Genomic DNA, 21,266 nt, shown 5'->3' on the forward strand with positions numbered 1-21,266 from the left:
GGATCTGACTTCAATAAAAGTCCCTAAAGAGGAAAAAGGAAGCTGCTCCTTTCATTCCGGGTTCTCATAGTTGGTGAAACTCTGGAGCTGCCCTCGGAGCTGCTTGAAGTCTGGCCTCTCTTTTGGGTTCAGGTCCCAGCATGTGCACATGATGTTGTACATTGTGGCAGGGCAGTTGAGAGGGCAGTGCATCCGGAAACCGGTCTGGACATGCTTGAAAACTTCACTGTTGGTCATACCTGCAAAGAGCGAGGAAAACAATAATGTTAATACAGTCATACCTCATATTACGTTTGCTTCATGTTACGTTCTTTCAGGTTATGTCCCGCGGCAACCCGGATGTACCGGAAAGGGTTACTTCCGGGTTTCACCGCTCGCGCATGTGCAGAAGCGCTAAATCGCGCTTCACGCATGCGCACAAGCACCAAATCATGCCGCACACCTGCGCAGATATGGTGCTTCAGGTTGTGCTCTTTTCATGTTGCGAGAAGGCCTCCGGAACGGATCCCATTCGCAACCAGAGGTACCACTGTAATAATATTAATAATAATAATATTAAGTGTAGCTGCATTTAAAATGCTGCAGGTGCTGCTGAATTAACATTATATTTTTTAAATGGTCATCAATTTTTTTAATTATTATTATTGTTCAAGAATGAAAAATTACAGTTGCAAAATCACCCAGTTACAAATTAACAAATTCAAATCCTGTGTTTATCAAATTACCGTATTTTTCACTCCATAAGAAGCACCTGACCATATGACACGCCTAGTTTTTAGAGGGGGAATGCAAGAAAAAAAATATTCTTTAAATATTTCTTGTTTCCTTGCAACCAGTGCCTTTGTTGTTTCCCAAGCATATAAATATCCATTTATTTCATGTGTGCAATCCTTCCAGCTGGAAGGGCTGAATTAACACTATAAATCTTGTAGCCTAAGACTAGCACGGCTATGCATTCATCATAGAATCGTAGAAGAGATCCCAAAGCTCATCTAGTCCAACCCAGGAATCTCAAGTAAAGCATCCATGACAGATGACCATCCAATCTCTGCTTAAAAGCCTCCAGCTGGGGCAGGTCCTGTGCTGTCTTCACTGCCAAAATGACTTGCAGAAGGGCCGTAGCTCAGGGATAGAGAAGCTACCCTGGTTCCGCCTCTGTAAGGCTGGGAATGTGCCCTGCCGCGAAACATCAACAGCCTCTGCCAGTCAGTGCTGGCAGCACTGATCTGGGAGGACAGGTGTTCTGGCTCACTATAAAGCAGTTTCCTCGGTTCCTACGATGCCCCGAATCTCAAACGCACCTGGATATGGGTTCTGGCCAAGGGTCATGATTTCATACAGGAGAATTCCGAAGGACCAAACGTCGGATTTGACGGAGTAGCGGCCGTGGGAAAGGGCTTCCGGTGCCGTCCATTTGTAGGGGACGTTGTGCGAGTAAGATTCGTAAACGTTGTCCTGCGAGAACAGAAGAACAACATGTATGTATAACAACAACCCACTGAACACTTTATAGTTGTGCACTTTTATTATTAACTGCATGAGCCACAGAATTCAGCAAATCTTGGTGTCATATTGGTGCAGAATTCCTTGTCGTTGTTGTTTTTTAAATGCAAACACCAGCCGGGGCACAACCTATTTTTATTTACTGTCAACACTCCCCAAGCCTCAAGTAAATTCCTTTTCGTTTTTGTATATAATTTTTATTACATTTTCTGTTTTACAATTTAAAGTACTCATTTTTACATCCTTAAGATATCAGTGACTTCCCTTCTTCTCTTTCCGTGGTTCCGTCAGTTTAAGTTGCCATTCTTCTTTGGTTGGGACCTCACTCGTTTTCCATTTTGGGGCTAACAAAACACGGGCCACAGTAGTGGCATATATAAATAACCATTTTTGACACCTGGGGATTTCCGTCTGAATTATCCCCAACAGAAAGGACTCTGGGTTTTGGGGGGGAAAGTACATTTAAACATTTTTTATCAATTCATTATGGATCATTTCCCAGTACAGTGGTACCTCTGGTTGTGAACGGGATCCGTTCCGGAGCCCCATTCGCAACATGAGCAGAACGAAACCCGCGTCTGTGTGTGCATGGGTCACGATTAGCCGCTTCTGCGCATGTGCGTGACGTCATTTTGAGCGTCTGTGTATGTGCGAGCGGTGAAACCTGGTAGTAACCCTTTCTGGTACTTCCAGGTCGCCGCGGGACGCAACCTGAAAAGATTTAACCTGAAGCAAACGTAACAAGAGGTATGACTGTACTCTTTTACCCTTTTACAAGTCCACCGCCTCAAGAGAATACCTTGATCAGCCTGGCCATCCCAAAATCTCCCACTTTGCAGATGTTGTTCTCTCCGACCAGGATGTTCCGGGCAGCGAGGTCTCGGTGGATGAATTTCTGCGTCTCCAGGTAGCACATGCCATCTGCAACCTGGGACGCCATGTCCACCAACTCTGCTACGTGCAGATGCTCCCCTTCGGAACCTGGAAGTAAACATAGAGGGTCACTCCTGTTAGGACCTGTCTGCGTTTCTTCTGAAACTTTTGCTTATCGTTTCCATAAGGAGAGCCTGTTGGGTCATGCCAAGCGCCCCTTGCAGTCAGGATGCTCTGTGGGGCCTCTGAGGAGTCTGCCTGCTTCTTCCCACTCAGCCACCCTACAGCTGGGAGGCAGGCAGTGGGTGGACCGTTTGGGGCAGCGCGGAGCCTGCGGGCACCCAAGCCACCGCGTCACTCGCCAGAGAGCCAAGGGCAGGCAGAGCCAACTAATTGTGGATTTGCCTCCTCCGTCATCCTCTCTGCTGAGTTCTACAAGGGCAACATGGAGACCTCAGGAAGCTGGTAGACAACACCACGCTTTGGATGGGTTGCAAGTAGGAAGGTGGGTGGGTATTGGGAAAACTGAAGTGGGTGTGGCAGTGCCCCATTTGCCCCTTTGGACCAGTATCTGCTGCACAGCTGGAAAAGACCACACTAGATCATCAACATTCACACGTGACTCTTGTGTTCAGCACTCGTGATTTCAGGCAGAAGCAGGGCTTTGCTTCCTGTCTGCTCCCTGTGGCTGCTCTAGTTCTGCCCTCCAATGACAAAGCATTGGGCTTCTCGTGAGCAGGGTCTTCACGGAAGCAGGACCCTCAGTTGTACTGGGTTCCCAGCCCTGTGGATCCCCCGTGTGGAAACACCTGTGGGGAGTTTCCCCAGCAGACAAGTACCCTTGACACGTGAGCATCAGAAGGTGGCAACACGGTGTCAGAAGTGGAGAGAGAAATGCTGTCCCACTCAGGAAACTGTGAGAGCCCTACCTGCGGGCAATGCAGGAAGCCGGTTACGGTGAAGGAAGCACCTTGTGCAAAGGTCTCACCTCGGAGGAACTCTAAGAGGTTCCCTTTGCTCATGATCTCCGTGATGATGTACACGGGGTCCCCACGAGTCGAGATGGCGTAGAGGGAGAGGATGTGCTTGTGCCTCAGCTTCTTCATCGCCTCAATTTCGTTTTTGAACATGTCCTGGTGTGTCAGATCAGCTGCAGGGGGTGGGAGAGAAGCAAGCACATAGAATCACAGAACTGTAGAGTTGGAAGGGACCCTGAGGGTCATCTAGACCAACCCCCGCAATTCAGGAATCCTGCCCACAGTCATCCCTGGGTAGGCTCGAACCACCAACCTTCTCATCGACCTATTACACTGACCATTGTCGCACTTGTAAAGGAAAGCATAGCAAGCCTTTTCAAGGTCTGAAAACTTGGTATTGTCAAGAGGCAATTTAGGAATACACACCGTATTTTTCGCTCTATAAGACGCACCAGACCACAAGACGCACCTAGTTTTTGAAGGAGGAAAACAAGAAGAAAAAAATTCTGAATCTCAGAAGCCAGAACAGCAAGAGGGATCGCTGCGCAGTGAAAGCAGCAATCCCTCTTGCTGTTCTGGCTTCTGGGATAGCTGCGCAGCCTGCATACGCTCCATAAGACGCACACACATTTCCCCTTACTTTTTAGGAGGGAAAAAGTGAGTCTTATAGAGCAAAAAATACGGTATATTTTTTCCTTACTTCCCTGGCTGAAGAAGGGTGAATAGGAATATTGAGGTTTTATTGTGTTTTTAATATTTTGTTGGGAGCCACCCAGATTGGCTGGGTGCAACACAGTCAGATGGGCTGCATATTAACAACAACAAGAAAGCCCAATCACTAATCTGGCGACTTCTCTTTGGACCAGCTGATGTTTTCAAGGCCTCTTCAACATCAACGTGACATGATAAAGGAAGCTTCCTTTGCTCCTGTGCAAAGCCGAACTCTCACCTCTGGGGAGCACTTTGATCGCAACTCTGACTCTGTCCTTCCAGTATCCTTCATAGACTTCTCCAAAGTAACCTGCGCCCAGTTTCCGGGCGAGGCGGAACTCTTCCTTTGGCCTCTCCCAGTCGTCCCAGTGCGGCATCGCCGTGGGCTCTTGCTGGAGTCGAAAGAAAAGAAACGGCAAGACTTTGTTACCTAAGGTTCACCCAGAGGACCAATGTAACTGTTAAGTTGTGGGTGAACATATCAGACGACACAGCGATTCTTCAAACAGCTCTTGTTTATTCACAGGCCAGAACTGAACTGAAGGGTTCAGCCAGCCTGCTTATATAGAGCTCCAGTACAACGTAACTGTAACTATTTTCTAAAACTATCCAATCACTGAACGTCACTTTCGATCCCTTATTTGCATAACTATCTACAGTATCCCCCTGCTGGCCCAGGGTGAGAACTTCAGTACATAACAGTAACCCTAAAGACTTAACTTTTCTGCTCAAGTTCTTAGAACAATTGAGTTGGAAGTTATTCCAAGAATCATCTCATCCTACTGCCTGCCTGCAGGACTTTCAGCTAAAGCATCCATGACTGATGGCCATCTTTCTGTGAACTGTTGGTTTCACCTTACGGTTACAGACCCAGGGTGACAGAGTTTTGGGGTGCACGGGCACCCATAGCCGCTAGAGCTGGTGAATGTTAGAAATTGATAAATTGTAGAATTTAGATAATATTTTGATTATTATTATTATTATTATTATTATTATTATTATTATTAATTCAACTTATACACCGCCCGATACCAGGAGGTCTCAGGGCAGTTCGCAACAAGACCACAACATATAAAATCAAACCAAAAACAGTACAGTGGTACCTCAGGTTACAAACGCTTCAGGTTACAGATGCCGCTAACCCAGAAATAGTACCTCGGGTTAAGAACTTTGCTTCAGGATGAGAACAGAAATCACGCAGCGGGAGTGTGGCGGCAGCAGGAGGCCCCATTAGGTAAAGTGGTGCTTCAGGTTAAGAACAGTTTCAGGTTAAGAACGGACCTCCGGAACGAATTAAGTACTTAACCCGAGGTACCACTGTAACTCAATAATGCGCTCCCCGCCCCCCAAGCCACATTCTGAAAGGGTGTTGGATGTCAATGAGATCAACCAAAGGCCTGGTTAAAAAGGAACGTGGTACCTCGGGTTAAGAACTTAATTCGTTCTGGAGGTCCATTCTTAACTTGAAACTGTTCTTAACCTGAGGCACCACTTTAGCTAATGGGGCCTCCCGCCACCACGGCACAATTTCTGTTCTCATCCTGAGGTAAAGTTCTTAACCCGAGGTACTATTTCTGGGATAGCAGAGTCTGTAACCTGAAGCATCTGTAACCCAAGGTACCACTGTATAATGAAGGCGCCAAGCAAACTTCCCTAGGGAGAGCATTCTATAGATGGGGAGCCACTGCAGAGAAGGCCCCGTTCTCGTGTTGCCACCCTCCGGACCTCTCGAGGAGGAGGCACATGCAGAAAGGCCTTGGGTTATGATCTCAGGGTCCAGGTAGGTTCATATGGGAAGATGCCAGACGGCTTTAAAATACAGGTTGAATTTCTTTTCGGAAGATGCCATTGAGAAGACATGGAGAACAAAGTGTTAGGTTATTAAAGGACATTTGACCTTTTCATCCTCACTTCTGTTTGCTAACCGGCGCCGGTCCAATGCATCTGCAGTTGCAAATTTGGACTTACCTTGTAGCACGGGGTCAAGAGCCTCAGCCCGTGGGTGAGCGCTTTCTCTTTGTAATACTCTACAAGGGAGAGCAGATCTGGGAAGGAGCGTGTGGCATTCATGTGGTAAGCTCCCTGGTCGTTGCGCAAGATCTTGTAGTGCCTCACCAGTGACTCATCTCGGACTGTGAAATCGCGGAAAGGAGAGTCAGAAAAAGAGGGAACAATGCAGAGAGTGGAGGGGAAGCTGGGGGAACACCCAAATCATTACAGGTTGCTATCTTCCTGTTCCCGTAAGTGCCCTGGTGAAAACTAGACAGGCTGCCATCTCCCACACGGTTCTGTTCAGGACAGGATCTGCTGCGCTTCATACCCGAGCGTGGGAGAGGCTTTGGGCAAATGTTCCTCTGCATCTGACTTTTATTTTTATTTTTTAAATGAATATTTATTAGATTTTCCAATTTTATATAAACACAAAAAAAGAAAAAAAGAAAAATATTAAAAACAATTCAGTTTCAATAACAGTTTTTCAATCACATATTTCTTTGACTTCCTCATACCTCCCCTTCTTGTTCTCTAGTTCACCTTATTAATTCAGCAAATCCTAATCTCTTAACATTCCTTTTAAAATAAAACCTTGTTTTCCATTCAGCTTTTTTTTTAAATTTAATAACATAAACCATTATAATCCCCATTATCTTTATCATAACAGCTAGTCCCCACCAAAGTTCAAACCAACATCTTTTCAAAGTTCATTAATTTTATAATATTTCTGTAGATAATCCTTAAATTTCTTCCAATCTTCTTCTGCTGACTTTTCTCCCTGGTCGCGGATTCTGCCGGTCATTTCTGCCAGTCCCATACAGTCGATCAACTTCATCTGCCATTCTTCCAGAGTGGGTAGATCCTGAGTCTTCCAGTGCTTTGCTATAAGTATTCTTGCTGCCGTTGTAGCGTACATAAAGAAAATTCTGTCTTTCTTTGGCACCAGATGGCCGACTATGCCCAAGAGAAAGGCCTCTGGTTTTTTCAGGAAGGTATACTTAAGTATCTTTTTCATTTCATTATAAATCATTTCCCAGAAGGCCTTAATCTTTGGGCACGTCTGCATCTGACTTTTAAACGCAGCAGCTAGACTGGTGACTGGGAGCGGCCGCTGTTATGTACTGAGTTGAATAGGATCCAAACTGCAGCAGTCTGATTGGTCCTAGAACAATAGGATCCAAAAGGCAGCAGTCTGATTGGTCCTAGAACAATAGGATTCAGAAGCAGCAGTCTGATTGGTCCTAGAACAATGCAGCAGTATGATTGGTTGGCAGGAACCACCCAATCATGCTCCAGATAGAAGTGAATCCACAACCTGATTGGCTTACAGTAGAATTCCGGAATTAGCCAATCATGTGCAGCCCATTGTGTAAATAATGTATATAAAGCAGATACTTTGAGGGGACATTCATTCATTCCTCCTCACCACTATGAGCTGAATAAAGAGCATGAAATCACTTTGCGACTCTGAGTATATTTCAGCCGCCGAGACCACAGAACACCAGTCTTGAAAGACCTGCACTGGCTCCCAGCACGTTTCTGAGCACAATTCAAGGTGTTGGTGCTGACCTTTAAAGCCCTAAACGGCCTTGACCCAGTATACCTGAAGGAGCGTCTCCACCCCCATCGTTCAACCCAGACACTGAGGTCCAGCTCTGAGGGCCTTCTGGCAGTTCCCTCACTGTGAGAAGCAAAGCTACAGGGAACCAGGCAGAGGGCCTTCTCGGTAGTGACGTCTGCCCTGTGGAACGTCCTCCCATCAGATGTCAAAGAGATAAACAACTATCTGACATTTAGAAGACATCTGAAGGCAGCCCTGTTCAAGGAAGTTTTTAATGTGTGACATTCTAATGTATTTTTAATCTTTGTTGGAAGCTGCCCAGAGTGGCTGGGGAAACCCAGCCAGATGGGCGGGGTACAAATAAAATAATAATAATAATAATAATAATAATAATAATAATAATAATAATAATAATTAAACCCTGCATTGCACAGGGTTGGACTAAATGACCCTCAGGGGTCATTAAACAACCTGGAAACAAGTTGCTTAGAGGACCGTCTGCTCCAGCATAAACCTGCCCAGATGTTGAGATTGCCCTCAGAGGACCCGCTAGGACTAGGTCATGGGAGACAGGGACTATTCCAGCGGTAGGCAACCTAAGGCCCGGGGGCCGGATGCGGCCCAATCGTCTTCTCAATCCGGCCTGCGGACAGTCCATGAATCAGCATGTTTGGACATGAGTAGAAGAAGAAGAGTTTGGATTTGATATCCCACTTTATCACTACCCTAAGGAGTCTCAAAGCGGCTAACATTCTCCTTTCCCTTCCTCCCCCAGAACAAACACTCTGTGAGGTGAGTGAGGCTGAGAGACTTCAGAGAAGTGTGACTAGCCCAAGGTCACCCAGCAGCTGCATGTGGAGGAGCGGGGAAGCGAACCCGGTTCACCAGATTACAAGTCCACCGCTCTTAACCACTACACCACGCTGGCTCTCCAGAGTAGAATGTGTGCTTTTATTTAAAATGCATCTCTGGGTTATTTGTGGGGCCTGCTTGGTGTTTTTACATGAGTAGAATGTGTGCTTTTATTAAAAATGCATCTCTGGGTTACAGTGGTACCTCAGGTTACATATGCCTCAGGTTACATACGCTTCAGGTTACAGACTCCGCTAACCCAGAAATATTATCTTGGGTTAAGAACTTTGCTTCAGGATGAAAACAGAAATCGCACAGCGGCGTGGCAGCAGCAGCGGGAGGCCCCATTAGCTAAAGTGGTGCTTCAGGTTAAGAACAGTTTCAGGTTAAGAATAGACCTCCAGAACGAATTAAGTACTTAACCCAAGGTACCACTGTATTTGTGGGGCATAGGAATTCGTTCATTCCCCCCCCCCGCCGTAAATATAGTCTGGCCCACCACATGATCTGAGGGACGGTGGACCGGCCCACGGCTGAAAAAGGTTGAAAAAGGTTGTCTATTCCCCCATGGAATCTGATCTTTGGAACTCCTTGCACAAGGAGTTTCCCTCCGACACCATTGTTATTTTCTTTTGGGCAACTTTTGGATGACAACTTTTCTTTTAAAAATGACCAGGTCTTTTGTTTCGTTTTCCATTTCCATTCTGCCTTTGTTTTATGCTGGATTTTCGACAGCCTATTCTGGCCTGTTTATGAGGATTCCTATTCTGTTCCATTCTATATTAAAACTTGTAAGCTGCCGCGGCAGAAGAATCACCAAGAAATGGTAGTAATGAACAGTTAGCAGAAATCTTATTGCCGATGTCTCTGGCGTAAACCGCTGCAGGGCTTCTTGCAGTGGCGAGCGATATATACGTTTAACAAAATGAAAACCCAGCTCTATAAGTAAATTACTAGGAGCGTCTTTTCCTTTGCAACTGGTCACTCAAGTCGGAAAAGTAGGAAGTGAAATACACTTACCTGACAAAACATACTCAGCCCCCTTTTTCTCGCTGATACGGATTAGGAAGGCTCCGACCTTGTTCTCTTCTGACATCAGCCGGTGGACTGTTTCAGAACGGGAGATCTGCCCAAAAAACCACCTACAGAAGGAACAATTTAAAACATTGCTTTCCTTTCAGGGAAGAAGGGTTGCAGTTCAGCGGTAGAGCAACTCCCAACAAGGTCATAGAAACGAGAAACAGTAATTTTATGGCAATGCATCGAAAGGTAACTGTTTGTTAGGATAGGGCATAGCTCTGCATTTGCTCTGCCAAACCCTACACCAAAGGAGAAATGGACATAAATCTGATATCAGGAATCACAAGACAGAGAAACCAGTAGGAGAACACTTCAGTCTCCCAGGGCATTCTATACAAGATCTCAAAGTAGCTGTCCTATTACAAAAGAATTTCAGAAATAGACTGGAAAGAGAAGTTGCTGAATTGCAACTTATTACCAAACTTAAAACCATGGAGAGACCTGGTCTGAATAGAGACACTGGATTCTTTTCTCATTATACATGATAAAGCTATTTTTAGCCATCTCACCCCTTGATTTTTCCTGTAAGACCAATTGCAGTCATTAACAACAGCCTCGGTCCTGTATACCTGAAGGAGCGTCTCCACCCCCATCGTTCAGCCCGGACACTGAGATCCAGCACCGAGGGCCTTCTGGTGGTTCCCTCATTGCGAGAAGTGAGGTTACAGGGAACCAGACAGAGGGCCTCCTCGGTAGTGGCGCCCACCCTGTGGAACACCCTCCCTTCAGATGTGAAGGAAATAAGTAGCTATCCTATCTTTAAAAGACATCTGAAGGCAGCCCTGTTTAGGGAAGTTTTTAATATTTAATGCTGTACTGTTTTTAACACTTGATTGGGAGCCGCCCAGAGTGGCTGGGGAAACTCAGCCAGATGGGTGGGGTATAAATAAATTATCATTATTACTATTATTATTATTATTATTATTATTATTATTATTATTATTATTATATAACAGTCCAACAGGTTTACCACACCTATCAGCCAATCACCCATTCCCACCACCCTTCTGAGTAATACACCTCCCCACCCTCTCACTATATATAAGGGTCTGGTGACTTCTGTTTCAGTGTATCTGAAGAAGTGTGCATGCACATGAAAGTTCATACCAATACAGTAGGTGCTTGGGTTGCGAACGTGATCTGTGCGGGATGCACGTTTGCAACCTGTAGCATTTGCAACCCGCAATGGTGTGTCTGCGCATGCGCGGGTTGCGATTTAGCACTTCTACGCATGCACAGCCCCCGAAACCCAGAAATAACCCGTTCTGGTACTTCTGGGTTTCAGCAGGTCTGTAACCCGAAAAAGCACAACCTCAAGCATCTGTAACCTGAGGTATGACTGTAACTAACTTAGTTGGTTTCTAAGGTGCTACTGGAAGGAATTTTTTATTAAAAAAAGAGAACAGTATGATTGAGGGGCACAGACATTTTAAAAACGAGAAACCTGAACCACAGGCAGTTGTATTGGAGAGTTTTTTCCTCCTTCCTAGCTCTGTGGTTCAATGTGCAGTGTGGTCCAAAATGGCAAATCCAGTACTGGGGACATGCAGAAACATGAGAAGAGTCTGCTGGACAGGCTAATGGTCCCATTTAGTCCACCATCCTGTTCTCACAGCAGCCACCCAGATGTCAGATGCAGGAACTGAGCACAAATGCCCTCTCTCTGCTCCTGCGGTTTCCAGGAACTGGCATTCAGAAATATTACTTCCTCGTACTATGGAGTCATCGTGGCTAGCAGCCTTCAATAGGCCCCTCTTCTTAAGAAAGTGCGCTCCATAGCTTTCCTATGCACAGCATGCAGCAAAATTCTGCAACCTCCAGCACAAAAGCAGGTGCAGAACCCACATCCCTGGGAGCGGCCGCAAGCTTTTTTTCTCCTTTGCCTGAAAAGGCAAGCCTTAAAGTTATAGTAAGCAATCCTACAGCATCTTACAAAACCAGAGACATCACCTTGCCAACAAAGGTCCGAATAGTTAAAGCTATGGTTTTCCCAGTAGTGATGTATGGAAGTGAGAGCTGGACCATAAAGAAGGCTGATTGCCGAAGAATTGATGCTTTTGAATTATGGTGCTGGAGGAGACTCTTGAGAGTCCCATGGACTGCAAGAAGATCAAACCTCTCCATTCTGAAGGAAATCAGCCCTGAGTGCTCACTGGAAGGACAGATCCTGAAACTGAGGCTCCAATACTTTGGCCACCTCATGAGAAGAGAAGACTCCCTGGAAAAGACCCTGATGTTGGGAAAGATGGAGGGCACAAGGAGAAGGGGGCGACAGAGCATGAGATGGTGGGACAGTGTTCTCGAAGCTATGAACATAAGTATGACCAAACTGTGGGAGGCAGTGGAAAACAGGAGTGCCTGGCACGCTCTGGTCCATGGGGTCACGAAGAGTCGGACATGACTAAACAATTAAACAACAACAATAACAACAACAAAGCAATCCTACAAGGCTGGAATGAAGACAGGAGATAATGTATGGGTGAAACTGCATTCTGCTCCTGTGCTTCACTGTCTCCTCACAAGGCTTTGCCAAAGTAGAAGAGGGAACGCACCTGTTTTTGGTTTTTGTTTTGCATGTGAAATCAAATGAATCCATAAAAATTGCATATCAAATCAATCTGGCTTTTGTGGTCCTAGAATTGGGATGTGGGTTAAGCGCCTGTCCACATCTCAGTTTATTGCAGGTTGTAAACCTCTCGTGTGCGTCTTTTTAATTTCCCCTCAGCCATGTAGCTTTCTCCCCCAACTACTGCTGCCCAACACTCTTTCCAAATTCCCTGGGCCACTGATGGATCTCATGCCAAATCAGATTTTCAAAGCATGGGGAACCTCCGGGTTTAGGGAGCAGAAAGTGGTGTGCAGCGCTTGCTGGAGGAGAAAGCAAGGGCAAATTGCAGGAGGAGAAAGGGGTTCCCGATCCACATTAAGTCAAGGTATTGGGGGGACCCTAATTCCAAAGCACTCAGTGCCCAGATCTCATCCGCACACCACATTTTTCTTCCTTTTAAAACTGGCTGGGGATATTTGCAGACGTGTACTTACGGCTCTGCCTCCATAGTCTCCTGCTTGGCTAAATAGTTGTAAGGCACGTAGCCTTCTTCGTAACCCGTCCGGGACGGATCCAGCTTCTTGGCCCACCACCACTCTCCTTTCTTCTCGATCACTTGGAAGAGATCTCCAGCCCGGAAGCTCAATTCTGTCTCCGTCATGGCTTTGAAGTCCCACAGGCTGGTGTAAAGGCAGTTTCTGGCTCTCCATGGTGGCGCAGGCTTGGAGCTCATGGTGCGAAGGCAGGCAAGCTGAAGGCCGGAGCAGATTAATGGCCTGTGTGGGTGAAATCTTATGCCTCTGTAGAAAATCACCCCCACCACACACTGCAGAAATCCAGATTCGTTCTGGCTGCAAATCCTTTTCAAAGGCCCATCGCCTGCTACAAACCTCCGCGGGTGAACCTTGGGAAAGCCTTTGCAAATCTTGCGGAGTTGCCTTTTATCTGCACCAGATCAGGTGGAGGCTGGCAAGGGAGGCTTTGCGAGAAAAACCTTCCCCACTTCCTCTTTATAAGGAAGAACGAGAGAACCAGAGAGAGAGAGAGAGAGCAATAACCTGTCTCTTGCCCTGCCCTGTTGTTGTTCCTTCAACAGAAGAGGAAGGAGGAGGTGGTGAAAGAGAAAGAGAACGCGCGGATTCCCTTCTCCGAGACTGGGGCTCCGGATGCAAATCCCTTGTGCAAAGCCTTGTGGCTTCTCGGCGTCTGAGTCAGCCTTTGGGAGATGGGCTAAGCGGGGAGGCCCATCCCGTTTCGCTGCCCGAGGCGACATGGGACCGTGCCAACGCTGCCAAAGCCTTGCTCAGACGCTTGCGTGAGATCTAGCAAGATCTCTGGGAATTCTTGTGACGTCTCGCCAGAAGCCGCTGCTATAGGACCCCGACAGCGATGGCAGGGGTGTGTGGGCACCTGAAAGACACACAGAAAGTTAACAGCCAAAGGCCTGGTGAAAGAGGAATGTTTTTGCCTGGTGCCTGAAGATCTACAACAATGGCGCCAGGAGAGTCTCCCAGGGGAGAGAATTCCATAGGTGTGTGACACACACACACCAGGGCCGGCCCACCCATGAGGCAAAGTGAGGCAACTGCCTCAGTTGGCGGAATCCACAGGGACAGTGGATCTTGATGCAGATCTGTCCCCCATTTCTGATGGTAGATCTTCACTTACCCCTTCTTCCCTGGTGGGGAGAAGGACCCCGTTTTGTGGTGAGCCTCAGGTGCCAAAATGTCTCTTGCCATACCTGGTTTCACACCATGCATCCAAATAGGCCTTTTCTGTGGTGGCTCCGTGCCTGGAAAAAACCAAGCATTGGTCTGTGTTTGTGGTAAGGGGGTGGTTTGTTTATTTTTGCTTCTATTCTCATTTTGTATTTTTCTGTTGCGATCTGCCCTGGAATCTTCGGGTGAAGGGTATGTATGCAAATCCTAATAGGAAATAATAATAACTTCAGAAGTCTCCCTCATCACTTCTATTGTTTTGATTCGAATTCTTTCTTCCCGAAAGTAACCCAACACGAGGTTCTCCCAGAGGCTAAAGGAAGATGCATGGGATCTTCCTCCTCAAGGGCAGAGAGAGGATCTCATGTAGGATTTCCCCTCCACGTGCTGTGGAAACTCCCATGGCCTGATGACGTCAGAACTCCAGGCCTGAAAAGGGGGCGTGTGCCAGAGACGAGTCTGGGGAAGACCAGGAGAAAGTTGGGATCCGGGTATTTCCCAATCCAACACGCCAACGCACCGACCCAAATTTCAGCTAACTCTGGGTGCTGGTGCAGTTTATTTCCCTTCTATTTCCCACTTATTTTCAGCTCCGGATTCTGATCCCTTTGAGTTTCGGCGCAGCTGAGTGTTTCTGAGCGTGTGCAGAGGGCCTTCCTGTCGCTACTAAGCCACAGAGGAGCAGCAAATCCTGAATAAATTGCCTGGGACGGCAGGGTGCAAGCCAGGAGGGAAGGGAGAGTACGGCCAGCACACGGAATGCGGGCGATGCTTTCTGCCCTGCTCTTTCTCCCCGCTAAAGGGCAGAGTGCTTCTGAGCGCGTGCAAAGCGCCTTGCCGTGGATACTGAGCCACGGCGGCAGCAGGAGCAGCAGATCACGAGACAGCTGGCCGACATGAGCGGGTGCAGGCAAAGAAGGGGGGGCGGGAGGGGAAACGCCAGCGATGCGCTCTCCGTCCCGCTCCACTTTTGTCCGCAAACGACCCGAGACTAGAAGAGGTGCTACGGAGCCGCAATACCGCACTTCGTCGCCAGAGGGCGCAGCATCGGCGGCGCTCCCGCCGCGCTTCCCAGCTACACATACGTCACTGTCGACCTCGCGAGGGAGGGGCTGAGACCCGGGACGAGCCGGAGAGTGCTCATTTGCATCCCGCCGCGACCGGCATGCCTTGCGCCCACCACCACGCGGTTCTCGCGGGCTCCGCCGGTTCGGTGCCGGTTCCGGCTGTGGCGAGGACGCCGCTTGCAGGGAGGGCGAAAGGCGTGTTCCAGGGCGCCCGGGCAGCTCGATCTTGACCCTTAGACGAGTACACCGTAACCTCAGGGGCAGGCGCGCGTGCGGTGGCTGGTGCCGTGCGGATGCAGAAAGCATACTCTGGTTTCTCTTCAGATCGTATAAATCTTTCGCCTTTTACTAAAGATTTCCGTGGAGAGGAACATTTATGAGTTTTCAACTAATTTTTTGAGGCCTTGCTTCGGCAGGGCTGTCCTTTCTTGGTGCAAAAATAGAACTAGTTTCTGCTCAGCAGATGTGATATGCTAATATTGCTTCTACTGCTAGGTGTGCATCCTGGGAGTCATTTTGGACTCATAACTCTCCATGGAGGCACAGGTCAATTCTGTGTCCAGGGCAGCTGTCTACCAGCTCCATCTGGTACACAGGCTGAGACCCTTCCTGCCCGCAGACTGTCTCGCCAGAGTGCTGCATGCTATGGTTATCTCCTGCTGGATTACTGCAATGTGCTTTGTATGGGGCTAACTTTGAAGGTGACCCGGAAACTACAACTAATCCAGAATATGGCAGCTAGACTGGTGACTGGGAGTGGCCGCTGAGACCACATAACACCGGTCTTGAAAGATCTACATTGGCTCTCAGTACGTTTCCAAGCACAATTCAAAGTCTTGGTGCTGACCTTTAAAGCCCTAAACTGCCTTGGTCCAGTATACCTGGAGGAGCGTCTCCACCCCTATCATTCTGCCTAGACACTGAGGTCCAGCACCAAGGGTCTTCTGGCGGTTCCCTCGCTGCGAGAAGCCAAGTTACAGGGAACCAGGCAGAGGGCCTTCTCGGTAGTGGTGCCCGCCCTGTGGAACACCCTCCCACCAGATGTCAAAGAGATAAACAACTACCAGACTTTTAGAAGACATCTGAAGGCAGCCCTGTTCAGGGAAGCTTTTAATGTTTGATGCATTACTGTATTTTAATATTTTGTTGAAAGCTGCCCAGAGTGGCTGGGGAAACCCAGCAAGATGGGCGGGGTAGAAATAAATTATTATTATTATTATTATTAGTCAAGTAAGATTGTTTTCCTTGAATATGGTCTTAACAGTAAGTGACTAGAGGCCAGTTCTGGATCCATAGGTCCTTCCACAGTGGGGACATAAGTTTCATGATGCCTTTGGTAAAGACTGTCTTCCAATTGGAGCACTCATAATCCATTGTTTCCCAGCTGTTGATGATTATACTACATTTTTTAGATTTGCTTTTAGAGAGTCTTTAAACTTTTTTTGTTGACCACCAGCATTACGCTTTCCATTTTTAAGTTCGGAATAGAGTAGTTGCTTTGGAAGATGATAATCAGGCATAGAAGCTACAAACATGAGCCTGACCAAACTGCGGGAGGCAGTAGAAGACAGGAGTGCCTGGCGTGCTCTGGTCCATGGGGTCACGAAGAGTCGGACACGACTAAATGACTAAACAACAACAATCAGGCATAACCAGTCCAAGGAAGTTGATGTTGAAGAATCATCGTTTCAACACTGGTGATCTTTGCTTCTTCCAATACACTGGTATTAGTTCGCCTGTCTTCCCAAGTGATGTGTAAAAATTTCCGAAGACACCGTTGATGGAATCTTTCAAGGAGTTGGAGATGGCGTTTATAAGTGGTCCATGTTTCACAAGCACGCAGTCAAGGTTGGCAGTACAATAGCTTTGGAAACAAGCATTTTGGTTTCCCTGCTAATGTCCCAGTCCTCAAACACTCTGCACTTCAATCAGGAGAAAGCTGCGCTTGCAGAGCTCAGGCAATGCTGGATTTCGGCATCAATGTCGGCCCTTGTGAAAAGGTAACTACCCATTGAGTTTGATTTGTGGCACTGCAGAGGGGTTATTTTGTATTTGCTGGTGCAGCACTTTGGGTTTTTTTTGGATGTTGAGGGTTAGGCCAAGCTTTTCGTAAGCTTCTGCGAAGATATTTAGGATGGTTTGGAGGTCATCCTCTGAGCGTGCACACACTATGTTGTCATCAGCATACTGAAGCTCTATGACGGAAGTTACGGTAACCTTACTCTTTGCTTTCAGCCTGCTCAGATTGAAGAACTTTCCACCTGTTCGATATATAATTTCTACTCCTGTGGGGAGTTTCCCTTCGACAAAGGAACATGGCAATGAAAATAATGAATAGAGTTGGGGCAATAACACAACCCTTTTTAACACTTGATAACACTGAATGGTTCACTTTGAGAGCCATTGTTATCTGCGATTGTTGCTGTCATATTATCATGGAGGAGCCGGATGACGTTCACAAATTTATCTGGGCAGCCAATTTTCACAAGGACAGTCCACATGGTATTACGATTTACAGTGTCGAAAGCCTTAGTCAGGTCAATAAACGGCATATACAGGGGTTGGTTTTGCTCTCTGCATTTTTCTTGAAACTGTTGAGTGGTGAAAATCATGCCCACTGTCCCCCTAGAAGGCCAAAACCATTTTGCGATTCAGGAAGGGTCGCCTCGGATATTGTTAAGAGACAGTTTGCTAAGATCCTTGCAAGAATTTTTCTGGCCGCAGCTAATAAAAAGATGCGTTGATAGTTTCCACAATCCATTCTGTCACCTTTTTAAAAAAGAGATTGATAATTTTGGCATCTCTAAAGTCTGCTGGGATCTCCTGTTTCCCTTTCACTTATTTTCTCCAGCATATATACTCTTGCTTCTGATTTTGCAGCCCTCCATCGAACAAGGCAAAGGGAAGGTTGCTTCACATGCACAAGGTCCCAGCTTCAATCCCCAACATCCTCTGAGAACCAGGGGTATAGGGCAGTATACCAATTTAATAAATAAAATAAAATAAATATACAGGTAGGACTAGGAGACAGTACGTCTGGCAATATGTGGATGACACAAGCTCTACTTCTCCATCATTGCTCTATTTTATCTATTAAATTTGTATTCATCTGAAGAAGTCAGGGCAGTTGTTTTTTACTTTTCTGCTGTGGTTGCTATAGGATGGAGAGATCCAAAAGAAGGCTGAACAAGATAAACGAACAAGCTTCAAATGCATCTCTCTTTTTTTTGTGTGGGGGAGACATCGTGCGGAACTACAAGCTCAGATTTGAGTAGTAGTAGAGCCTCACCAAGAATTGATGCTTTTGAATTGTGGTGCTGGAGGAGACTCTTGAGAGTCCCATGGACTTCAAGAAGATCAAACCTCTCCATTCTGAAGGAAATCAGCCCTGAGTGCTCACTGGAAGGACAGATCGTGAAGCTGAGGCTCCAATACTTTGGCCACCTCATGAGAAGAGAAGACTCCCTGGAAAAGACCCTGATGTTGGGAAGGATGGAGGGCAGAAGGAGAAGGGGACGGCAGAGGATGAGATGGTTGGACAGTGCTCATTGCTATTTGTACCTACAAATAATCGACTAAGAACTAGTTCTATTTTTGCACCAAGAAAGGACAGCCCTGCCGAAGCAAGGCCTCAAAAAATTAGTTGAAAACTCATAAATGTTCCTCTCCACGGAAATCTTTAGTAAAAGGCGAAAGATTTATACGATCTGAAGAGAAACCAGAGTATGCCTTCTGCTTCCGCACGGCACCAGCCACCGCACGCGCGCCTGCCCCTGAGGTTACGGTGCCCTCGCCTGCGGGTCAAGATCGAGATGCCCGGGCGCCCCGGAACATGCCTTTCGCTCACATTGCAAGCGGCGTCCCTGCTACAGTCGGAACCGGTACCGAACTGGCGGAGCCCGCGAGAACCGCGTGGTGGTGGGCGCAAGGCATGCTGGTCGCGGCGGGATGCAAATGAGCACCCTCCGGCTCGTCCCGGGTCTCAGCCCCTCCCTCGCGAGGCCGACAGTGACGTATGTGTAGCTGGGAAGCGCGGCGGGAGCGCCGCCGATGCTGCGCCCTCTGGCGACCAAGTGCGGTATTGCGGCTCCGTAGCCCCTCTTCTAGTCTCGGGTCGTTTGCGGACAAAAGTGGAGCGGGACGGAGAGCGCATCGCTGGCGTTTCCCCGCCCGCCCTCCCTTCTTTGCCGGCACCCGCTCATGTCGGCCAGCTATCTCGTGATCTGCTGCTCCTGCTACCGCCGTGGCTCAGTATCCACGGCAAGGCGCTCTGCACGCGCTCAGAAGCACTCTGCCCTTTAGCGGGGAGAAAGAGCAGGGCAGAAAGCATCGCCCGCATTCCCTGTCTGGCCGTACTCTCCCTTCTCTCCTGGCTTGCACCCTGCCGTCCCAGGCAATTTATTCAGGATTTGCTGCTCCTCTGTGGCTTAGTAGCGACAGGAAGGCCCTCTGCACACGCTCAGAAACACTCTGCCCTTTTGCGGGGAGAAAGAGCACGGCAGAAAGCATCACCCGCATTTCCCTGGCTGAAGTTGCCCTTCCTTCCTTCCTTTAATAGCAATAATAATTTTTATTTATACCCCGCCCTCCCCAGCCAAGGCCAGGCTCAGGGCGGCTAACAAGCAATAAATGAATACAACTTAAAAATAAGATTAAAATACAACATTAAAATATTGAAACATTAAAATATTAAAATGCAGCCTCATCACAGGAGGGGAAAGGAAAGAGGGGGAGGGAATCAAATTGGCTCCAAGCCAAAGGCCAGGCGGAACAACTCTGTCTTAACAGGCTCTGCGGAAAGAAATCAGATCCCGCAAGGCCCTGGTCTCATGAGACAAAAGTGTCCCACCAGTCTGGGGCCAGTGTTGAAAAGGCCCTGGCTCTGGCTGAGGCTAATCTGACTTCCTTAGGGCCCAGGACCTATTGCTATTTATGGACCTTAAGGTCCTCTGTGGGGCATACCGGGGTCCCGTAGGTACGAGGGTCCTAGGCATCTTGCCGTCCCAGGCAATTTATTCTGGATCTGTTGCTGCCACTGTGGCTCAGTAGCGAGGGGTAGGCGCTCTGCATGCGCTCAGAAACACTCCTGCTCGTAGCTGTCAACGTTTTCCTTTTTTAAATGGACGTTTCCTTATTCCGAATAGGATTCCTTGCAAGAAAAGGGAAAAGTTGACAGCTATGCTCCTGCTGCGACTAAGCTCAGGAGGGATCAGAGCCCGGAGCGGGAAATAAAAGGGAAATAAACTGCACCGGCCCTCCAGGCTTAGCTGAAATTCTCTTCTTTCCAGCAATCACCACATGGTGTCCTCCAACTGTTTCAAGTTCATGGGAACTGTAGTCCAAAACTTTTGGAGGACACCTGGTCTATGAAGGCTCAGATCCTTACAGACTTGCATCTTTGCTATCGCTCGTAAGTACCGTTTTTTTCAAGGAACTGCATTCCACTGCTTTTTGCCTTCTTAAATCACATTTTTATTATCACTGTTATTTTAGATGCAGCTGCAAACGCAAGTGACAAGTGCCTGTCTCATATAATCGTTACTAAAAGAAGCTTACCCGAAAAAGTACTACATTTTGTAATTCTAAAGAGCTTGACTGAGAAGTCAGCCCCAATCAGTTCAGTGGGATTTAACTTGCAAGTTATGTGTGCATGGGATTTGCAGCCTAAATTGCTGTAAAATCAGATTCCATGATCTCTATAATAGTCTCAAAAGGGCAGCAGTAAAATAAAATTCCATCTGCATATCTTTCTCCTGACCTTTGTGCCTGCCTTTCTGCTTTGTAATAAAAAGTTGATTTTTCCATTGCCCCACCTGTTGTAAATTGCTTTTATCGGACCTGAGAGGTTGCTGTAAAATACCATAGTAACGAAATGGACATATTACGTTCAGGCCTAAGAGAGCTTGACAAGAAAAGTGTGTTCATTGCAGGTTGATTGATCTTGGCATTACATTGGAATGAGCTCCAGGACAATATTTGACAATATGTTTCATTTAACACGGTATTAATATTTTTGCATGAGCGTAAGACGAGCCTGCTGGGTCAGGCCAATGGTCTATCCCGTCCAGACCCTGTTCTCATTGTAGCTAAACATAGTTGAGATTCCTGCATTGCAGCGGGTTGAGCTAGATGACCTTTGGGTACCTTGCAGATCTATTATTCTATGATTCTGTATGACTGTGGGAATCCTGCAAGCAGGGCCTGAGCCCAGGAAATGGTCACTGATAGCTTTGCCCATTAATTTGCTGCACGATTTGTATATCTCCCTGCTTATCTACACACACACACACACACACACACACACACACACACACACACAATTTCAGCAAAAGGAGAGATGGATACAAATATCTTTTTAAAAAGCACCACACACACAGGTTGTTT

General features: G+C 47.3%; 1 protein-coding gene across 1 annotated transcript in view; it reads right to left on the reverse strand.

Annotated features, from left to right (window-relative positions):
* PTK6 (protein tyrosine kinase 6) overlaps nt 1–13,261 on the reverse strand; it is a 15,272-nt gene extending 2,011 nt beyond the window's left edge. The window contains exons 1-8 of the mRNA XM_083618898.1: nt 12,592–13,261; nt 9,490–9,611; nt 6,033–6,196; nt 4,303–4,456; nt 3,365–3,526; nt 2,303–2,484; nt 1,302–1,455; nt 10–239 (exon numbers count right to left, since the gene is read on the reverse strand). Coding sequence (XP_083475024.1) covers nt 52–239; nt 1,302–1,455; nt 2,303–2,484; nt 3,365–3,526; nt 4,303–4,456; nt 6,033–6,196; nt 9,490–9,611; nt 12,592–12,830 — 1,365 coding nt within the window. The 5' untranslated portion in view covers nt 12,831–13,261 and the 3' untranslated portion in view covers nt 10–51. The remainder of the gene's footprint in view (nt 1–9; nt 240–1,301; nt 1,456–2,302; nt 2,485–3,364; nt 3,527–4,302; nt 4,457–6,032; nt 6,197–9,489; nt 9,612–12,591) is intronic.
* Nucleotides 13,262–21,266: the final 8,005 nt, after the last annotated feature.

Source organism: Podarcis filfolensis (assembly GCF_964270895.1).
Source record: "Podarcis filfolensis genome assembly, chromosome: 6".
Classification (NCBI taxonomy): domain Eukaryota; kingdom Metazoa; phylum Chordata; class Lepidosauria; order Squamata; family Lacertidae; genus Podarcis; species Podarcis filfolensis.